General features: G+C 39.6%; 2 protein-coding genes across 6 annotated transcripts in view; one reads left to right on the top strand and one right to left on the bottom strand.

Moving 5' to 3' along the window:
• Nucleotides 1–14917, top strand: part of KASH5 (KASH domain containing 5) — a 48179-nt gene extending 33262 nt beyond the window's left edge. For 2 of the 4 annotated variants that reach the window (XM_072427196.1, XM_072427195.1), the window contains exons 15-19: nt 2962–3060; nt 4659–4727; nt 5517–5662; nt 9994–10095; nt 14124–14917. In XM_072427196.1, coding sequence (XP_072283297.1) covers nt 2962–3060; nt 4659–4727; nt 5517–5662; nt 9994–10095; nt 14124–14328 — 621 coding nt within the window. In that variant the 3' untranslated portion in view covers nt 14329–14917. The remainder of the gene's footprint in view (nt 1–2961; nt 3061–4658; nt 4728–5516; nt 5663–9993; nt 10096–14123) is intronic. The other 2 variants (XM_072427197.1, XM_072427198.1) reach the window with 2 other exon arrangements.
• The window catches only part of LOC140341425 (GTPase KRas-like), a 13909-nt gene continuing 13286 nt past the window's right edge, over nt 14902–15524 (bottom strand). For both annotated transcript variants that reach the window (XM_072427201.1, XM_072427200.1), the window contains exon 5: nt 14902–15493. In XM_072427201.1, the coding sequence (XP_072283302.1) occupies nt 15383–15493 (111 nt within the window). In that variant the 3' untranslated portion in view covers nt 14902–15382. The remainder of the gene's footprint in view (nt 15494–15524) is intronic.

The raw sequence follows: 15524 nt of genomic DNA, 5'->3' as shown, positions 1-15524 counted from the left end.
CCTCTGAAGATGCCCTCATTGTGCAGATTATAAAATTGACTGAAATTTACTAAAGGAGATCTTTTTTCTTTTTAAAGTACATTTTGATTTTTTTAGTGAATAAGCTGATAAAGTACAAACTGTTTTTTTAAAGAATTTCCAGTCATGAAAATAATGAACATTATCCTGCATTACCATCTGTATGCTGATGACACTTAAATCTACCTGTCCATCCCTGACTTGTCTCCCTCAGTCCTGGATGCCTGTCGACCATCACATGGCACCTCACCTTCAATTCTGCCCTCCCCCCTCCCCATATTCAGAACATCTCCAGGTCCTGTCACTTTCACCTGCACAACATTTCCAAAATCCACCCATGTCTGGACTACTAAATCATCCTCCTCTCTGGTATTCATCTCTTAGCAGACTCTCTCCTCTACAGTACAATCTATTATAAATGCTGCAGCCAGACTTATCCATCCTTCCCACCACTCCTCTTCTGGTGCCTTTTTTGTAGCTCTCTTTATTGGTTTACATTTTACCAGAATCAAAATCAAGCTCCTGTGCTTTGCCTTTCAATCCCTCCACAGTTCTTGTCCCAATTACCTTTCTGACCTCATAGAAAAACACATCCCTAGCCGCTCTCTTTGCTCTTCCAATGACCTACTAATGACTTCCTCACTCATAAACTCGTGCACAGCTCCAAGAATTTCCTAGAGCTGCCCTAACTCTTAGGAATGGTCTTCTATGTCCTATTCGGTTTGCTTCTACTTTCTGTTTGTAATGCGCCTGGGCACACAAACCACAACCAACTCCAGATACCCTTAAATCAGGCTTTATTCAAAATCATACAGCACAGCAAGGGTTAAGTCCAATAAAGCGAAGTACAGGAGGATAAGGCAAATGCACGTCAAGAACAATCCGAGGTCAGGGCAGGCAGCAAGCAGAATGGTCAGTAACAATCTGAGGTCAGGGCTGGCAGAGTTCAAGCAAGGTGAGTTTCAGACCAGGTCACTAAGGTAATGACAAACAGATAAACTTTAAACCACATAAAGACACACCCAAGCACACTGTGTTAACAGAGGCTATATCGGGCAATGGTGTACAGGACAGGCTCTCCTTAAATGGCCAGGATGACCAATGACCTTGCGCCACCTGGCACCGTCTGATAGGAGACTAGGTAAATCCCCTGCGGCTGATTGGCCGCAGGGAATTCAAACTAACTATGTCCCGCCCCAGGGCGAGGCAGCCGAGTGCCACGCCCTCGGGGGGTACAAGAGGGACGCATAGTAACACGCGCACCTCTTCCCACAGCACCCCTAGGACGTGCACTACTTTGCACTTGCAAAGGAGTGCTGAGAGTAGGAATATCATTAACCACATCTAAAGGGATGCAAGGGCTGCTGCCTGGCTGAACAGTAGTTTGGCCAGGACGGATCCCTCCGCCTGCAGAGACAGACAAGCTGCGAGCAGAGCAGCAGCCTCGGCCATGCTGCCTGCTACAGTGGCGTCTCCCTCTGTGGCTGGGAACCCCAGGGACACCGGGGGCTCGCAGGACGGGTAAGTTCCTTACACTGTTCATTTAAAAAAACTCTTAATACCCATTTTTTTCAAACTTGCCTACCCATCTTCTCCTGTCTCTTAAACCCTCACTACTTACCCACCACTCCAAATTTCCCCCTCCTACTGTGTGCTACTTCCCCCACCTCTTAGATTGTAAGCTCTTCTGGGCAGGGTCCTCTCCTCCTGTGTCACTGTCTGTATGTGTCTGTCATCTGCAACCCCCATTTAATGTACAGCACGGCCTAGTATGTGGGCGCTATATAAATACTGTTTATTATTATTATTATTAATAATAATAATAATAATAATAATAATAATATTAATATAATCATTAAAATCAGCAAAGCATCAGCCTATTCACTTTATGAAGAGATATTTCTTTCAAGTATATTGCCAAATAAAATATTATTTTATTTTGATTAGATTAACAGAGGGTTAAAAGTGGTGCTGTTAGTTTTTTTTTTTTTTTGGTTCTAATTAGAGAGATTTCACTTCACTTCCTGTTCTGTAGATGTAACACAAAACGCAAATTTAGAAGGTATGACACCACTGTGTGGGCAATCAACTCCTGACTGCTATCATGGTTCTCAGTGGAAGATTATTTCCTCTATCTCTTTTTGGTAGCAAATTTTTAGATGTACACATTCTTTGTAATAGGTGATCAAGACAAATAGAAAGAGTATATTTCCATAATGAGGACACAGACAGCAGTTATATCTGACAAAGATTCTAACCTAGACATGGGCAAACTACGGCTCGCGGGCCGTATACGGCCCAATAGGGATGTTTCTCTGGCCCTTTGGGTGGTCCACGGCTCTGGCCAGTGCCACCCCGAGCAGGGTCAGAAGAATGACCTTGCTTCGCACTGGCCAGAGCCAGGGTCCCAGGGTCTGAGCCTGCGATGGGAGAGTTAGCGGGTTGTGTGCAGTGACACAGCCTGCCCACTCTCCCATCGCAAGCTCAGAGCCTGCGATGGGAGAGTGGGCCGGCTGTCACTGCACACAACCCGCCCACTCTCCCATCACAGGCTCTGAGCTTGTGATGGGAGAGTGGGCGGGATTATGCCATCATGAGGTCACGTTCAGTGGGGTCATGATGGCATAACCCCGCCCATTCTCCCATCAGCCCGGCCCCTCTGTCAAACTGTATTTCAGATTGTGGCCCCTGACGAAAAAAAGTTTGCCCACCCCTGTTCTATCCTCTTATAATTTTATTTAAATCTACATTATTAAAAAAAAAAACTGCACTTCTGCATATCTTTATATTTGGGTTTCTTTTAAAAGGCTTTCCTTTCATCAGGTAAAGAGACAAAAGTAAAAAAAAAATGTAATTGGTTACCAGATAATCATTGGTTATCAAGATATAACACAAGTAAATCTTATTTTGATGTTTTGTATTCCATGCTGACTATATATAAAGCTTGTCATGCCATATCCTTTGTGTGGAATATCAGAAGATACCAGCCTCCTGAATATCAACCTTAAGACTGAGGATATTTGTGCTGAGATAGAGTTAATGGTGAGGATTAATTACATCATGGTATATAGATCATTTCAGATAATATGGCACCATATAGATTACTTTATATACAGTATCAATAGATTTTCACATTTCTCTGAGCTCAACACTAAAGTGTCTAGTTCGTGTTTTAATTCTCAGTAGCACAGGTAGAATTTAAAACTTCATTAAAAAAAAAAAAAATGTTTTTTGCTTTTTGATGAAGTGAGTTAGTGTTTGATCTTAAACGAAATCTTCCACTAAAATCTAGGTCCACACACACTGGCTGGGTGCCCCCTCCAAATGACCTACTATAATTACTGTATGTGAATGATGTACCTGTAAAGAATAAGGTTAGGTTACCTTACCTCTCCCGCATCAGTATGTGTAAGGTCCTTCCAAGTAGAACCCTATGGAACACAGGGCAGCCAAAATTTGAACACATTCAGAGTCCATTGCAAAATCATATATTTTTTTTAGATTTTGTTGGCTCTACCTCTTACGGGACTCTGTTAAGAAGAACAGTGATGTCATTCTCTGCTGGGCAACATGGGTATAAGACAATGTAGAGTAAATCCTTTACAGTTACACTTTATGATGTAAGGAGAGAGGGCCTGGCCAGCATAAGCAGACCTTTCATTTTTGTGGAATGTGTCCTTTACCAAAAAGTCATTTTTCTCTCTTTGATCCCATAGGATCCCAGCACCCAATACCTTGTCTGTTGTGTCTGCACATCAATTACACATAGTTTGGCATTTTTGGCCAGAAGTCAGTGTTTGAATAATTTGATGAATTGGATGTTCTTGTTAACATTTAGCTAACAAATACAGTGATTGTATGGTATACAAAAGTATTATCCAAAGGTATTACAGCAGTCTCTGCCTCTCTCAGGTTACATGAAAACAGAATGAAATATAGAGAGGACAATTATGGCAGTGTTAAGCTATTATATGTAGACAACACGTATATGTTATACAATATGTATAATTTATTTAAAACATACCAGGTAATTTTATAATTCTGGAGTGTACCATAATTACTAGGCCTCAAAGAATATCAACCTTAACTTGATTATGTTATTGTCAGAAGTCTGCCGTTTGAGCTGTACCTATATCTGTTTAGATAGTCCCAGCTCAGATAGAAGGTACATCAGAAAGTACTACAGTAGAACCTTGGTTATCCAGCACCCACAGGGGAAAGGCTGATTCTGAATAAGTGTAGTTTCTGGTTAACTGAGTTTACTCTGAAACTGAGGTTTCTCAGCCATTCAGCACTAGACTTGAATGGTGAGACTTGTCCCCTTTTACCTCTAGTGCTAAATGGCCGAGGAAAGGGAAACACTGATGCTGCTTAAGCTGTCGTCAGGGTTTCTCTTTTCTTAGCCAATCACAGAACTAAGCAATCAGCAGAGCTCATCTCTGCTCTCCTGACAGCTCTGCTCTCCTGATTGCTCCCGCAGACCTAGCGGAGCTGTGGTATGTGTTCTTGGATGCAGAACACATGCCACAGCTCTGCTAGGGTTGCAAGAGCAATCAAGGATGCGGAGCTTTTGGGTGCCAGTTATCTGAATTTTAAATAATATGTAATCCTATTAATACATGTTATTACTGTTTATTAAGCTTGATCATCTTAAGCAGTTGGCACATGGATTCCAAGATGTCCCATTCTTCAGACCTTCTGTTTCACAGGTAAATTATTTACAAGTCGCTCAGTGAGGATGTTTAAGGCGAGAAAGCTATAGTCTTTTTGGGCATGATTTTGAGGATATGATTGCGATATCTAACAGCAGTAGTTCACCACCAGTTATTCTTCTAAGTGGACAGAATGATACCCCAGACCCCGTGATATAATGAGTTAATTGAATGTCCTCTTTATTTTTTAGAAAAATATATACTAAAACAGTAAATATTCTTTTTAAGCGACTTAAAAAAATGACCCAAGTTGTTTTCCAGTTTAAATGCTGCTAATGTCTAAATAAATACTGTACATAGTGGGTAGTGTTAAATAAAGAATGTACAGGACAGTGAAATTTTACATTTATAAAAACATCAAATCCAATCAAAAGAAGTGTTTAGAGTAGGACATACAAATGGGAAAAAAATCACAAGCGCAGAAATTTCTGTAGTCTCCTTTAGATTTATCAACATGTATGTAATGTAAAGGCTTACCTAAATGAACAGTTTAAGTTGTATGACTCCCACCCAGTGGATGTTGGATCTAAAAGAGTTTGTAAACTGTGGAATGATTTTTATTTCTCAATATGATTTTTGTGACTTATCAAATAATCTTATAGTTTCTGTTAAGATTTCAGATTTTTATGTAGATAGCTCAAAAGATGCTACATGATCTAATTTTTATTTTTCTCTTTGAGTGAATTATTAAACATTTTTACTTCCTAATACAGATTTGGATTTAGGTCTAAAACATTCTGTGTTCTTTATTATTTTCTATGCCGGTAACCATAAACTTTTAAACAGAAGCTAAAAGAACAAAGCAGTATTTTGGTACAGAGCCTCAGGTGCCTGATGCAGATTAAGTGTGCGTGGGAAACATACGCAAGCAAGCTAAATGGAGCGCCTCAAATTAACACTCAAGAGGAGCTGTCCCCATCAGAGAGGACAAGGTAACATCTAAAATGGGCTTTATGTTTGATTAGGTTCTCAAGAGCTTAAACAGATTTTCAGGTTGTATTTAGAGGCCAAAGACATCACTAAATCCACTTAGTAATAAACACAGTAACCAGGCTAGATTGCATGCTATAGAGCAAATCATAGGGAAAGAACAACTATTACTAGTGACCAGTCTTTGGTTTGCTTTTATTTGCATTTGGTAAAGGTATATAAGTTTTTCACCCAAATGCAACCTATGGTTGATTCTAAAAACAGGAAACCACTGTACTTTTATAAGTTTTCAATTATTCAATTGCTAATGTTGTACTGTTCTCATAATGGTTGCCCATTTTCATTACAACTAATCACAAAACATTAAAATAGAGACTTTTGACACTTGCTTTGTGAAAACATACAAGGTCAGTCTATTAAATAACCAGACTGATATAATAACTCAATTTTATTTATTTATTTAATTCTATTTCATGCCCCCTTCGATATACTCTCTCTATTCGCCTTTAAGCACCGATGCAGTCTCGTTTTCCACTGGTTGAAAGCATAGAGCAGATCAGTTTCTGTCAGCCGTTTCAAGATATCTGTTTTTTTCTTTACTGCATCCATTTACTCAAAGTGTGTGCCTTTTAACACCAATGTCAATTTAGGAAAGAAAAAAGTCACAAGATGCTAAATCTGGTAAATGTGAAGGATGTTACAGCGTAGTGTTTGTGTGTAATTGTTCGTTGGTCTAAACCTGTTTCACAGAAAAAGCTGTGTGAGAAGGATCATTATCCTAAAGAAAAATGATGAAGAATTCTGGCCATCTTTTTCTCAAAATTCCTTATAATAATGTTGGTTCACGGCTGTGTGTTCTGGATACCATGGCACCGTAAATTTCCTTGCAGCACTTTTTTGCACTGGTGTGAAATTTTAGTAAAAATATCAAATTGACGCATTGCTCAACTTTTAAACTCACCATGTTTTCAGCACATGAGGGGAAACACAACTGCATTACACAGTGACTAACAACAAACTAAAAGCATAGAGTGATGGTGTTTGTTGTGCATATTACAAGTTTAAACATTCATGGTAGGTGTTCATAACACAGGCCAACATGTCATTTTCATAGGATATAATTTTATGTGGGCTTTGCAGTATTTGTGATGTGGATTTTAAATCTGTGTTCAGTTTTTCTATAGCAAGTCTAGTTTTTGTGATGCAGCTAATTATATATTGTGTGAAATTTGTTATAAATAGCCTTAACATATCACAATGTCTAACGACAGTTTTCGTTTTTTAAGGTAGGGACCGCACTAACTGCGATTGATTTAGTTTGTCATCATGCCTAGAAATTGCCTTAATGATCCAGACAGTTTCTGTTACGTGTGTGGTTTATTCACAACAAAAGCACAACGTCGCCAAATCACCACAGAACTTAAAAAGATATACAAATTATTTTTCAGCTGTCCACTTGGTGACCAGGATAAATCTTGGGCTCCACATGTCATCTGTACCAGTTGTTCCAACGGACTGCCTGACTGGCTAAATCGGCGTAAAGCAGCAGTCCCAATTGCAATCCTGATGGTGTGGAGACTATCTAATCCTGTTCCCTATGAGGATCCGTTGCCAGTTCCGGTACCGACACATGATGGACTTGCTTCTGTAGGGGATGAGGAACGCGCTGGAGTTGCAGCCAGTTACAACCCTGAATCATCTGATCCTGACTACTTGGCCAATGAAGATTCAGAACCAGAGACCTTTACACAAGCAGAGCTGAATGATCTCGTTCATGATCTAAATCTCTCCAAAGACAAAGCTGAACTTCTTGCTTCAAGGCTTAAACAGAAGCACTTGCTGCAAAGGGTGTAACTGTAACTCGCTACAGAAAACAAAATCATAACTTGACAATGTTCTTCACTAGTGATGGCTCACTGTGCTACTGCCATAATATAAATGCATTCTTTAACAGTTTGTCACAAGATCATTTGAATGGCATATCTTCATTGAGTCCTCTAAAAGAAGCTGAAAAGCAGTCTTACTGCATAATGGTAATTCCAAACCAAGTTTACCGATTGTCCATTCCATACCCTAAAGGAATCCTTTGACAACATGAAGTTGCTACTTGAATCAATTTCAAATCAAGTGGCACATCTGTGAGGATCTAAAGGTCATTGGCAGGCTGAAAGGAATGGATAGGAGGATTTACAAAATTTTGCTGTTTCCTATGCCTGTGGGACAGCCGATCTAGGGGAGACCAATATGTCAAGCATGATTGGCTACCAAGAGATATCCATACACCTGGAACAAGCAGTGCCAAGTTTCTGCCTCTGGTTGATCCGCATAAAATATTTTTGCCACCTCTCCATATGAAGTTAGGCTTGATGAGGAACTTTGTAAAGGCCATGGGTAAATCAAACTCCATGGGTTTTCAGTACCTTGTTGAGAAGTTTCCAAACATAAACTCTGCAAAAATTAAAGAAGAGATATTTATAGGGCCACAGATCAAGTCTGTTTTGCAGGATGATGTTTTCAAACAATCTCTCAGCAGCTGAGCTAGAAGCTTTAGATGCATTCAAGTGGCTGTGTGAAAATTTCCTGGGCAACCATAAGTCTCTTGCATACACTGAAGGAGTTCAGATCCTGCTTGATTCATACCAGAAACTAGATTGTCGCATGTCATAAAAAATACTTTTCTTGCACTCACATCTAGAATTCTTCCCGGAAAATCTTGGTGATTGACGAACAAGAACGTTTTCACCAGGACATTCAGTTAATGGAGCACTGCTACTAAGGTTTCCTGGAATGAAAGTATGATGGCTGACTACAGCTGAATGCTGTACCGCGACAATCCAGAAAAAGAGTACATAAGAAAATCATACTCTAAGCACTTTTGAATAAGTAGATCTATACCAAAGTATGCCTTATTTTACTTCACACTGAAGATGTATTAAACATTCACTTCAATGGTGCTTACATTTTAATACAAAATACATGCACCTACAGTGTTAACTATAATAGTACTCATAGCTCTGGAACTGTACATGTTAGGGAAATACCAAAAACAGATCTGAAATCTGCTCGAAAAACTGAGTTGGCTGTGGTTTCTGATGATTATCAAGACTAATTTTTGTTGACCTGTGATATGTACTCACTGCTTTGTTTATTAGATATAAACACAGTCTTGCTATTTAATAGAGAAACAACACAAAGAAGGGTTTTTTTGGCAAGTGATCAAATGTATTCATGATTCAGTCTCATAATACATAAACAATAGTGCTGGTTATAATTACACGTCTGGGAGAAGCATGCCCAGATTCTTAGTCAAGAGGCCCAATTTGGGCACAAAACAATAAATGTCTATCAGGAATATATCATAAAATTTTAGGTTGTGTGCATACGTCTGTCGATACCCGACGCGTTTTGCCTGGTTTAGGCTTCTTCAGGGGTTTTTAGCAAGGTTGGACACAGTCATTGTGTAGCTGGCAGAGGAGACTGAGGAAGACACTTCCTTATAAGGTGGCATACCGGACGTCTTGCTGTGCCACATGTACGTCCCTGACCTCAGCAGGCGTAGGCGTGTACTCTCAGTGGCACCCTGAACAGGGAATTCCTATGTGGAACCGCCCATCCTGGTGACGCTTGGAGGAGGAGGAAGGAGGGAGTGTCCCTGCACATGAGCGGGTGTCCTAACAGAAAAAACTACCCGTGAAAAACAACTGCCAGGGGGCGGATACCAGTGGGTGTGTACAATGACCTAATCGTCAAAAAAATTTCACTTTCACTTTGCATATGAATGCAGCATGTCATCTACTGCAGTACATCTCTGTACAAACCTCCATATCTCCTGATCAGTATGTCCTACCGACCTGAAATGTTCAGGGTACATAGGGGTACCCCAAATTTCATCTCCACACCTTTAATAAATTACCAAATATGGGGGCCATAATTATAAAAAGTAGTGAAAATTGAACATCAGAGTGGCTGTTTAAAAAGTTAGAGTGTCCAGAAGTCCAAAATTAAACAAACAAATTGGGGACCCCCAGGGACAGTTACATAGCAAGGAGGTGTGACCCCCAAATTTTTACAGACCTGTCACAAAAACTAGAAAATGCTCATAATACAGTACACTGTCCCCTTCCATACTTTGAACCCCAGTTTCCAAAGAACGGTGCGGTGCAGTTGAACAAATTCATGTGTTCTATTCTTGTTATTTCATAGCCTGACCTTGTATACCACCCTATCATATTGTGATCTGTTTCCACATTAGAGACGTAAAAGGAAATGTTTACACTTTATGTTTGGTATGTAATTAAACTTCTGCATGAGAAATACTACTTTCCAAAAACAGGTTGGAGAAGTATGTTACGGCTGAGGATATGCAGCTGGTCCCATATCAAAGGCCAAATAAGTGCCGCCACAGGGATTCACTAACTGAAGGAAGTTTGTACTGGTAAGATAAGATTCATATAAAATTTAAACAGCAACTAATCGAGACGCAGGCCTAATACATTGGGAGGGAATCCAGAAAAAAAGGAAAACAGCGTACAAACTTTATGTAGCCCTAAAGAAGTACAACATAGTGCTGCTCATTATCAAAATGGGGAACGTTAACTATTTAATGCTCAGAATTACTTTCCTTATTATCCCAGTTAAACACATCTTGCTATTTAGATACAAATAGTATGTCACAGTATCCTTATAAAGCAAGAACACAAAACCAGCAGTTTCTGCTTGAACATCAAACTTTGACATCAATACAAAATTGTCAGTAGCAAATAAAGCAGGTGGGGGGCATGATGTGGGTGCAAGATAGACTTTTTCAGAAAAAAACATTTTCAGTAGTCTTCATTCAGCAATCCACTGAGCTATCACACTAAACTACCAGTAAACTTTTTTTTTTTACATATTATGATCAGTTTGAATTTCCTAGGTTTGCTTCAAGTGACATTAAAACATTATTAGGAGGTGTCAGATATTTAGAATTTTGACATTGAATAGAAATAGAATTTGTTTGATATTTGAATATTTGAAAAAAATAGTATGATGGAGCTCCTGTGCATGGGCATTTTACTTTTAAATGGCATATAGGAATATGAAACAATAGGTGGACACCTTTTCTAGTCTAGGTGTTATTTTTTTTTTTTTTGAACCAAGTCCACCTCAACCAGGTCAATAATAGTGCTGTGCCTGGTAAAATTGGTGTGCCTGGTTCTGTGCGTCTAGAAAAACATCTAGCTTTTTTTTAAAGCAATCTATAGTAGTTGCTGAAATTACTTCCTGAGGGATTCCACATTTTCCACATTTTCACAGACCTTACAGGGAAGAATCCCTTTCTTATCCGGAGCTTAACCCCCCCTAGCAGTAATCCCAGGTGTGGCTCGGGGTGGAAAAAACATGCAAAAAGCGGTAACCCCGAGTCACACTCGGGGTAACTTTGGGGGTCCCCCTTACCTCAGCCCCGCGCTCCAGCGGCGATCAGACGATCCCGCTGTGATGCCGGGTTGCCTCTCTGTCGGGGGGCGTAGCCGGGTGGGAAATTTAAAAGCAGATTATCGAGTAATCTGCTTTTAAATGCCGCCTGGGTCCCTGCCACCCTGCTGCTTGCATCTCCAATTAGATGTGATGCACCATGCAGGATTTCTGCATGGTGCATCACATCTAACTCCAGATGCGATCACCAATAGTAAATTCCGGGGGTGATGCCAGCGGCGATTTCCCACTGGAGATCAGCCTCCGGGTGATGCGAGCAGCTTCAGTGGAGTGAGCAGGGCGGGACATCCCCACCGCATCACCCGGCAAGATGTGCGACATCTTCCAGGTGATACGATGGAGTGATGAATTCTGGGGGTGGGAAATTTAAAAGCAGATTATTATGTAATCTGCATTTATATTTTTTTTACAGTAAAATACACCACAAAACATAAAAGTATAAAAATACATTTTAGTGCACCAAGCATCATTTCCCAGTGCCCCGATTTACATTTTGCCCACTATTAGCCCTGACCTTGATCTGACCTTTTGATGACTTATAAATCACTTCCTGAATGTATCATTTCATCACTTTATCTCTTTGACCTTGATTGTTCCTGATTGCTGGAGACCGCATGGCATCCAATCGGCATCTCGCCGGCACAAGCGCTGTTTTGGAGGAATTTGAAAGCAGCGATAGCGATTTGGAGTCCCTTGTGGAATCTAGCGATAGCGATTCACCAGGAAATTTGTTATCGGACAGCAAAAGTGAACTAAGAGATGATTCTCAGTGTTGTGCGCACATGGTGCCCTATTGACCTTGATGTGGACCAGGCAGCACGGTCAAGATTTCCATTGACCGGCGCACCTGAGATAAAAATTGTTGCAGAGACAAACAGGTAAGCCACTCTTGTGTTTGAAATTTTTTTGCAATTTTTTTTTTAATGCAAACATGCTGCTTTGAGATTGCATAAAAAATGTAAAAAGCTAGCAAACATGTATGCTGCTCTGTGTTTGCTAACCTATTACTTGCAACCTTCACACTATAAAAGAACATATCCTAAAATATTTTTTATTTTGTTTTATGCAGGTACGCTGGACAACAACAAGGTGCTCCACACCTGAGGTTTGCAAGAAGCAGAAAGTGGGAACCTGTGACCAAGGATGACATTTGGCTGTTTTTGGGCTTGGTGATCCTGCAGGGAGTTGTGGGCAAACTCATGCAGAAGTGGTACTGGTCCAAGAACAAAATGATTGCCACTGCATTCTTTGGCACAGTCATGCCAGAATACCGCTTTTCCCTCATCATTAAGTACCTCCACATCGCAAACCGTGAGGAATTTGATGAGACCACCCACCCTGCACCAAAACTCAAGAAAATTTGGGAAGTGTCTCAGATGATTCTGCAAAACTTCCAGCAAACCTATGTGCCAGAAAGAGATATCAGCATTGATAAAAGTCTAATGGCTTACAAGGGGAGGCTCAGCTGGGTGCAGTATATTGCATCAAAGAGGGCACGATTTGGCGTGATGACCTATATGCTGCATCTAGTTGAGCAGTGCCTATGGAATGCCTACGTTTTGTACAAAAAAAAATTGTCAGAGGCCTGTGAATCATTCAGACTTCATTTTGCAAGTTTCCGAATCCATAGTCAAGCACCACCAAACGCCATCAGTGGCTATGTATAGACCCCGACTTCGTGCTTCCACCGTTGTCAACCCAGAACGCCTGACCCGTCGTCACTTCACTGGATACATCCCACCAACCCAGAAAAAGGCAGCACCTACAAGGATGTGCGTGGTTTGCTGCTCAAAGATCGATGACAGAGGAAGGAAGAAACACAAAGAAACCAGGTTCTACTGTCCTGACTGTGATGTTGGACTTTGTGCAGCACCCTGCTTCAAAATCTACCACACTCCGGATGTCTACTAAAAATTTAAATATTTTTTTTCTAAAATCTGCAGTTAACTTATTTATTTAATATTAACTTATTTAATTTATATTTAATTTATCAATAATTTTGCACCCTTGTTTGGGAAATTTCAGTGAGAAATTGGTGGTGTGTGGTTTATTCTCATTATTTTTTATAATTATGATTTATTATGGAATTATGGAATATATTATAATTATGGAATATATTATAATAAATATAATTATTATACCCAGGAGTTAATCCTAAGAATTACAGGCCCACAATATAAACAAAAATTTCTAAAAAAAAATAGGATCACTTTTTGCATCAAAAAACAGGCAGAATTAGAACGCTAGGGTACTTAAACTTCTTTTCCTCTGGACACAAAGAGTACCCTCTAGTTCTTTGTAATGATCTCAAAGTGAATAACAGGGAAGAGAGTTCTCTATATGGACCATTTATATATTTATACAGGGTGATCATATCCCCCCTTAAAAGTCTTTTCTCAAGGGAGAATAGATTCAGCTCAGCTAATCTCTCCTCATAGCTAAGCTCCTCCATTCCTTTTACTAATTTAGTTGCCCTTCTCTGCACTCTCTCCAATTCCACAATGTCCTTTTTGGGAACTGGTGCCCAAAACTGGACTGCATATTCCAGATGTGGTCTGACCAATGCTTTGTACAGGGACAGGATTATGTCTCCATCTCTGCAGTCTTTTCCTCTTTTAATACAAGAAAGTACTTTACTAGCTTTAGATATTGCAGCTTGGCATTGCATGCGGTTATTAAGTCTATGATCCACCAAAATCCCCAGATCCTTTTCCATTTCTGACCTCCCCAAATGTATTACCCCTAGACAGTATGAAGCATGGATGTTGTTAGCTCTCAAATACAAAATTTTACATTTATCTATATTTAATGTCATTTGCCACTTGGCTGCCCAATCAAAATAACTTCAAGCATTAAACTAAAAGCACAATTAAACTTAAACTTAAAAAAAAAAAACTCAAAATAATTTTTTAAAAGAATAACATTGGATCTTATCCCAGTTTGTTAGCCTTATACAAACCAAGTAATAAAGATTTCTCTTTTATTTAGGTTTCTTCCAAATGCATGTCAATTTATGCTGTGGTTAAGGAAGCATTGTGGATGTTCCATTTCCATTCCAAGGATATTGCTATTGGCTCTTCTTTGCAACTTCCTGCTTTTACCAACCAGGTCAAGGGAGCACATCGGGACAACTACAGCTGCTTTCCTGTGGCCTCACCTCAGAATACAGTATCTGGACATGCCTCCATTTTAGAGTACAAGGTGGGAAAGAAGGGTCTTCCTGTGAAAGAGCAATGAGTACAGCAAGCTTGTAGAAGAAAAGACAAGCTCTAGTATGAAAATGTTAAACAGATCTTAATGCATGTGTGGATTATCACTTTATCAAGCTGCTGGTAAGGTTCAGCACACTTGCAAGTCAAGAAGCAAAAGCAGATTATAATTCATTTTGTTTCAAAAAGTTTTACATGGTTTCAAGTTTTATTTAATATTCCAATATCATCTCTACCTATGATGAGTACACCTAAGGTACATGTACAACTGGTGGTCAAACTGACCGGATTCCCTCCTCAGTGCTATCAATCAAACACAGGGAAGGCAGAGATATAATAGCTGATCCAATCCACAGGTGGGTGCAGGGAGATCTACAAGCTATATACTTCACACAGGCCATAATTTTGAGCTGAACTCTGTGAGAACATAAGCAAGTAGAGTCTGTTCCTAGAGCTAGAGTATCAAAGCCCTGAAAACATGTTTATTGGTAAACTCTGCTATAAACAACAGAAGATTGTCAGAAAGTAAGATCTAGGAAAAATGAAGCACAATAAAACAATGTTTCTTGTTTATTTGTTACTAGCATGTTTCCCCATTCTCACACATAATGCATGACTAGGGTTGAATTCATGTTTATAAAAATTCCTAGAATTTCTAGTTTAGCATTAAAATACTGTTGACCAGTTCTGTGATTTCGGTTCGGTGGCTTTCACTCATCAACTTCTTTCCAGAGAAAAAAATTAAACGGAGGAGGGTTTTAAAATTGCAATAGTCTGTTTTGTATATTACTGCAAGTTTGTTTCTAAATAAATGGACTTTGAAAAGTTTAGAAAGCCCAGCCTCCACACTTCAAAAAAAAAAAAAAAAAAAAAATGTTATGAAATCCCTCTAATAAAAACAATTAATGAAGTGAATCTGAATAAAATGGCAATTATTCCCATTTCACTGCATTACTAAAGTCCAAACATTCAGTTTGCTTTTAGCTGGCACACAGGCTGTGGTATGACTGGCATTCCTCTGAAGGATGGCACTTGTTTTTAAAGAATTACACACTTCCTTTTGGAGGATTTTTTCTTTTTTCCATTGTTTATCTTCTCTTTGTGCTTGCGAATTTCACGGACAAGGGTGTAGAATGCATCTTCAACCCCCTTTATGTAATGATGATTCCAGAAGATACCG

This window comes from Pyxicephalus adspersus, chromosome 11 (genome assembly GCF_032062135.1).
Source record: "Pyxicephalus adspersus chromosome 11, UCB_Pads_2.0, whole genome shotgun sequence".
NCBI lineage: Eukaryota > Metazoa > Chordata > Amphibia > Anura > Pyxicephalidae > Pyxicephalus > Pyxicephalus adspersus.
The sequence above is the reverse complement of the archived record's forward strand: the minus strand, read 5'-3'. Positions and strand labels throughout refer to the sequence as shown.